Raw genomic sequence first — 6912 nt, 5'->3', positions numbered from 1 at the left:
CGGTTGCATTGTGTGAATTTAATGATGTGTGACACAAACAGCACCTTAGGAGGCAGAAACCAGCACAGCATGCCACAGCCTCCGGATTATAAAATTCTTCCTGGACACACGGAGACCAATGCCTGAGTCAGCAGTGAAGAGATGAGTGTATTAGCAGTTGGCCAATGAGGAGCTTAGGGACATTAATAGCAGCACCAGCAGGGGGCGGTCAGTTGGCTCTGTCTGACATGGCCTCTATGTATATTCCTACCATAGGAAACACAGATGGGGCTTTGTACCTGCCTGGGTCTTTTCAGGACTTCTAAGGTGTTTCACCTTTCTTTTATAAGACATCTTCCCAGCAGTCCTTACAGTCTTTCAGTAATTAGACAGACGCCACAAAATGACTAATGAGCTTTGCAATTAAATGGAGAAAGTGGGAAGGTTCACTGCCCCCACCACCACCCACCCCTTCCAACGTGCTGTGCTAATCTGCCAGTTAATCTCTCATTGCCAGTGCAACAAAGGCCTGAGAGCCACACTCCACAAAGCTGCATGGCCGATCTGGACCATGTGTACCACTATCATGGTCATTACAACACTGGCCATATTCTTCAGGCGCCGCTTCTTTAACCGAGTCAAACCGTAAGTAGTGTTATTGTTGACAAGTAATGGGGAAGGGTATACTGTAGGTGGACTTCAGGGCACTTGTGGCAATGTTACAGATAGGTCTGACTTAGTCTACTATAAGACAGGGATGGTGGGTGGGGGGTCTCAATGTGTCATATTATGATTATGTTCCTCCCTTTTGAGGCAAATATTTTGATTGTGGGTGAGATTGTATTGAATGCTGGGGGTAAGTGGGGTGAAGTGCAGAGCGTACATTTCACAAATAAGAGTGTGCACTGGTCAAGTGACTGTTTTTGGGTGGTGGGTGTCTGTATTTGCCTTGAAGCTGAAGGAGTTGTTCTTTGGGCTGGATGTACAGTATCACAGTGTGAGAAGAAGCTGCATTGAGCCGGTCACGCTGAGGAGTTGAGTCACATAATGATGGAGGAAATCTGTTCTCAGCATGACAAAACAAAAAAGCAAGAGGCAGTAGAATGGAGATCAGGCTGCTGCTTTACTATTAGATTTTGGGGAATGTGTAGTGTCTTTTATGCTGGGCTATCAGTATGAGGTGCTTTATTAATCTTATGTCTGGCAGGGCAGTGATCTACTAGAACATAGCTTCTTACTGCCCTTTGTTGTCTTCCTATTGTGCTTTACTGACTGTGGACCACAGTGTTTGTAAATTAGGACACACCCCTGGGTCTAGAATGGATACCATGATATCTGCTCACTAGTGACTTTGCCTGCTTTCATTTTGCAGACACCCAGAAGAGATTGAAGACAAGGAGGTGACAAAGCGGCGAGGACACACCACAGACAGCTCCCCATGCAGCTAGCAACTAAACACCACAGCCCAGGAAACCACACTGAGGTAGCAGTGCTGGGCATGATGAGGTGTGGAACTTCACTGGGCAGGATAAGGAGTGAACATCAATGGAAAGAGCCCAAGAGTAAACCTACTGGGCAGAATGGCGAGGTAGATACCATTCGAGAGAATGACAACAATGACTTTCTATGGATATTTTGGGGGAGTACAAAGCAAAACAGCGAAGGAGTAGCATTAAAGTCAACAGAAGAATGAGGAGAAGGACCCACAATGTTGAATTATGTGAGGTGCACATTTGAAAAAATGAGAAAGAGAGAGGACCTACTGGGTGGAATGGGGAGGAGGGAGGCTCCGTGAGAAGAAATTAGGAGGACAGTATGGAAAGATTGGAACACTTGGGCAGACTAGAGAGGGAATCCACTGAAGAAAATGTCAAATGATTTCTATTGAAGGTCAGATGGAACCTGGCTGCTAATGTATTCCAAGTACTTATGCAAAGCAACAGGCCTGGATCACTTTATTTTAGCTAGGGAGGTCCCAACCTGCTGTGCCTCTGTTCCTTTGTCACTTAATTCCCAGAATAGCCTCTGGTTGTGCTAATCAGATCAGATAAGATAAATCCCTGGATGTTCACACAACCTCAGCAGAGGTCACAAGAGGCATTGCTGAGTAAACTGTGTTCCCTTCAAGAGGTGTCCCGCAAGACTGCCCCTTCCACCACAGCAAGTAATGGTTTTTGCCTGGGGTTCATCTAGATGGCAATTGTGAATATGATTGCCAGCTCATACCACTGTCGTGCTGACCCTTATTTTCTTTTCCAGTGTCTCCTTCACTCCATTCTGCAGTGGACACAAGCAGCAGCCCTGAGCAGGGCATGTGAGGAGATCTTGCCCTGGATGTGTCAGTCTGGTGACCTCATGCTTTGTACTCCATCTTAGTGATGACTGCTCTTGTACCTCATGCTTAATAAAGTGGTTTGGATAAACTGAATGTTTAATCTGTGGTGTCCTAGGTGGCTAGGCATCAGGTCATGGCAAAATGACACAGACAGCTCTATACACATTTTACATGAGACAGTGGGACTCATTTATCCTGAGCCTATTTGAATTTTAATATGCAGAAGTTTTATTGAAGGAACATACACACCCTCAGTTGGGTCTAGTTCTCTTATCAGACCCTTATCTGGCACTTCTTCATCAAGGTTGTATCTGATAAAAACCCCACTGATCATACTTTGGTGTAGGCCAGAGATGTCTGCATGGCCCATCCCAAAATGTGATGTTCACTCTATTCATACCACAGTTAAGGAGCTTTGCAGCCTGTGCTTGGGGGGAGTTTCAGATTAAGATGTGGTGGTGTTTGGGAAAGGGGCTATGCGTGTTTTAATGAGATTACTTTTTGTTAAATTCTTTCTTTTCAGAGCTGTTAGGATTGCCATGTAACCTACAATTTACTACATTTTTATTCCTAGCATCTTTCATTGTGGCTGTTGTGGAAATAAAGAGGACAAGAAAACAGAAACATGTTTGGGGTAGCCACCTCGTATACCTGAAATAAGTTGGCGTTAGGTTAATTGGTGATTCCAGATGGGCTTCAGCGTGAATGTGAATTTGTGAGTGGGCCCTCTGATGGTCTGGCACCATTTTATTGATCCCTGAGGGGAAACTGTCTTATCACATGACCTTTGCAGGTCCATTGTACAGCACCCCGGAGCAATTTTCAGGTTAAGGGCCTGCCTCATAGGACCAGCCGAGTAGGATCCCTTCTGGTAGTAATGGGATTTGACTTCCAGATGCCAGCACAAATTCTTAGCCTCAGAGCCACCGCTCTGCCTTTTATTCACTTAGCAGATGCTTTTACCCAAAAGAGATCAACACAACTGAGTAAATATAAGTGTGGGGGCAGTTTTTAAAAACAAGTGTTGCAAAAGAAGGTTACAAAAATTGATCACAAGTGAAGAGTGTGATGGCCTGGGTCAGCTCCATGCTCCCTGTTGTGTCCGGGAGCCTCTTGAACCTGAACTGTTGATACTCATGAACCGAGATGAGCTGGGCAAATGAGTACACACTTACAGCAAGGGGTAAGTGCAACAAGTGTCTGTGCTTTTATTTAAATCCAAACAAAGGTGCTCAATAGTGCAGTGCATCAAATCTTTTTCAATTAATTAGGCATATATAAACGAAAGACCTGTGTGTGTAAGTAGCAGTCTGCTCTGCTCACGCTCAACCACAGCCACTAGATGGCGCATGCATGCACTTGTAAATTTTTTCGGTGCTTGCTTGCACCTCATTTCTCACTACAAAAGATATGTGTGCAGCAGATGCTGCCGCGGACATCGTTCTAAAGACACAGATGAAGTGACACAACATCAATATTAAGCAAACGCCGTGGCTCAACAATGTGCGAAACACCTCCCCAACATAGGGCAAGGCTTCAGGTTTTCATTAAAAGCATTGTCTATTTGGAGGTATTTTCTCGACAAAAAGGTTAATAGAATATATATACTAGCAATATGGCTAAGATATGGCATCGTCAGTGTCTTCTTGCAAAAGCCAGTGGGGCAGCAAGCACAGATGGGTCCACGTCCTCTGCCCTAGGTAATTCTTAAGAGTTGGGTGACACCTCCCCAAGTTCACGAATATAGTAAAACTGCTAGGGAGTCTTCAGAATGTTTTTTGTCCCAAAGATCACATGCAGCTAGTAAATAAATAATCCAATAAAAATGCATGTGACTATGGAGGTTATAAACAATCCATGAATAGATATCCTTTGAAACTGAGGTTAAAATCTCAAAGTAGGAACCAATTGTAAAATCTCAGCGCCCGGTTTCTCTTTTCTAAAATCAATGTCTTCTTACACCATACAGGATCCTGCAACCAGAGGAGATGTCCTGCCGACAGGCACAGTCCCATGGGCTCCCACCTGGGCACCACGCCAAACCTTGCACCTCCTGTTCTCGCTGCCACTCCTTGGTCTTACATAAGAGCGAGCATCAGGCCACCACCCTAAAACATGCTTAGTCGGAGTGGCACTTGTGGAAGAAGAGAATCACTAACCCGTGATTATGGAAGGAGTCAGGGTCTCACACCAGAAGAGAATGTTCAAAAGCTTTCTTTTATTATTGTTATTTATTGCATACCTAGACTGGAGTGTCAGTAGCATTGCAATGCCCCCCCCAGTAGATGTTTCAGCTCTTATATATCAGCTGGTTGCGTGCAAAGCTTCACACTTTTGCAGAAGTACAGAGGATTGATGCGAGAGCCTAAAAGTTAAAGTTATACGGCAGTTACAGAATACAGAGATAAACTTCTTCATTTTACAGGAAGAACAAGTTGCGAAAAATACATATTCCTGGTAAAGTCAGATTCTTTTGAACTGCTCACACAAATAAACAACTGTTGTGCATGCTAAATGTCAAGTACACACTTTTAGATTTTTGCTGTGCCCTACTCAAAATACAAAATGGAAGGTTTTCTTTATTCTTATTCAACACACTCTTTAGCCCCCAAGCGTCATCCCTACACTCCTCTGAGGAGCTCTCCTCCCAGCTGCCTGTCTCCTTCCTTCAGTACCCTGGTGTCTCCAGATCCTGCCATCATTCTCCGATCTTTAACCTTTAATATTTCTTTTCTGTTCTCTCATTCTTCTTGTCTCTATCTTCGATCGCCATCCTTTATACTGCCTGATCGCCGCTACCTCCGAGGTGTGAATGAGGCACCTGACTGAACCTCCTGCATTTGCACGTGTATGTACAATCAGCAACCCCATTAACCCCAGAGTGAAGCGCATTAATGCACACCCACAGACGCTATAATTTACAAAAAAAAGCTGCACTGCACTATGGACTACATACAGTATCACAAAGAGCTCTAAGCCCAACCTCAGCTATTAAGAACCTTGCATCAAAGCTATTATCAACTAGGGGGCTCCACCCCCTGCTCGCTTCGCTCACCAACCCCTGGTGTTGGGTAACCCGAAATACATTGATGTATGGGCTCGTTTTTGTAGCCCCGTCAGTCGAGCTCTTTCTTTTTGGAGCCATGCCTGCTTTGCTTGTGGCATTTCAGACGCGCATTGTAGGCGCTTGCGTTCATTGAATTTATCCAGACGGGCTCGTTTTTGTATCTCCGTCAGTTGTGGTCTTTCATTTTGAACCCGTGCCTGCTTTGCTTCCGCGGTTTCAGACACGCGTTGTAGGCGCCTACGTTTATTTTTTTTATCCATGCGGGTTCATTTTTGTAGCTCCGTTAGTTGAGCTGGATCGTTTTGGAGCCGTGACCGTGACTCCATTAGTTATCCGTTGTCTACCGTTAGTAATATGGATAATTGCACTTACTGTTAATAAGGAGTGTTCTCTGTGGTTGTACTGTTAATAATGCATCACTGTAATGTGATTCACGTATACTATATGGTTTGGACGTGTGAGGATGCCGTACGTTTAATACGGAGAGTTCGTTTATTCTTATTACCTGGACCATGCTGTGTAGTGGGGACGTTTAGTTCAGAAGCGCATTGTAGGCACCTGCGCCTTTCGTACTTTCTCGCGCCTTCCGTACTATCTTTGTGGACCTTTGCGTACTCCGTAGTGTCTTCCGTTTGACTCTGGGGTGCAGTGCAGAATCCTCTTTTCTGTGTGGCTGTGTCGTTAGTCGTTAGCTATGGGCGCGTTGTTGCTTCATGTCTTATTTACGTTAGTTGAGCTCTTTCCTTTTTGAGCCGTGACTCCTTCATCCGCGGTGGATCAGACTTTGCTTGCAGTTTATGAGATGCTTGCGGTTTATGAGACGCTCGCTGTAGGCGCCTGCGCACTATGTCTCCTGGGTCCATCGCCGTGTACCTGCGTCCATGCCTTCCGGTTTACCATTCTTGGTTAGTAATATGGATTAGAAAAATATTCACAGAACAAAATGTTCTTCAAATGTTTCTTCAACACACTGAGGGAGTCAACAGTTCGGGTGGAGGTGCCAACTGCTAGGAGCTAAACCTGAAGGGCCTGCATTGAGATCTGATGCGGTACTATCACTAGATGCCACTCACCAACAGAGCTGAGTGGGTGTGAAGGACCATAGGACCTCATGACTGCCTTCATGTATACAGGTGCTGACCCACTGACCACTTTGTGGGCATGCATCAAGAATTAAGGTATACATTCAAATCTGATTTAAATTTGCTGCAATTCACAACTCTGTACTGGCATCCAAACCAAAAATTAGAACTCCCTCATCGTAAAATGAACTTGAATAAATGTCTACCAACAACAAAACAGTAAATGTTACTATTTTGACTTACTCAGAAATGTCATCCTCTGTCTTTCTATGTAATTTGGAACAACTGCAGCTCTGTCACTACCTTTGTTCTGTCTTGTGATGTTGTGTTTTACACAGCCCAGTGCCAGTGTGGTGAGTGCGACACAAGCATGAAAAATGGCAGTTTCGTTGTTATGTGTGTACGTGTGTGACAATAAATCTGAAATGAACTGATGACACAACACTTTT

The 6912-nt window shown here is 44.6% G+C and overlaps 1 protein-coding gene and 1 long non-coding RNA gene across 2 annotated transcripts; both read left to right on the top strand.

The window, feature by feature from the left end:
* Nucleotides 1-247: 247 nt before the first annotated feature.
* LOC127530143 (uncharacterized) lies at nt 248-1559 on the top strand. The gene is made up of 2 exons (XM_051936262.1): nt 248-624; nt 1352-1559. Exons 1-2 carry the CDS (start codon nt 407-409, stop codon nt 1425-1427), a joined length of 294 nt encoding a protein of 97 aa, XP_051792222.1. The 5' UTR covers nt 248-406; the 3' UTR covers nt 1428-1559.
* Nucleotides 1560-1588: 29 nt separating this feature from the next.
* On the top strand, nt 1589-2402 carry LOC127530146 (uncharacterized). Its single transcript, XR_007936654.1, has 2 exons — nt 1589-1699; nt 2239-2402. It is a non-coding gene; the product is annotated as an uncharacterized LOC127530146 (long non-coding RNA).
* Nucleotides 2403-6912: the final 4510 nt, after the last annotated feature.

The sequence above is a fragment of the Erpetoichthys calabaricus genome, chromosome 14 (assembly GCF_900747795.2).
Source record: "Erpetoichthys calabaricus chromosome 14, fErpCal1.3, whole genome shotgun sequence".
Taxonomy (NCBI): Eukaryota; Metazoa; Chordata; class Cladistia; order Polypteriformes; family Polypteridae; genus Erpetoichthys; species Erpetoichthys calabaricus.
Note: the sequence above shows the minus strand (reverse complement) of the source record. Positions and strands in the feature narration are given on the sequence as shown.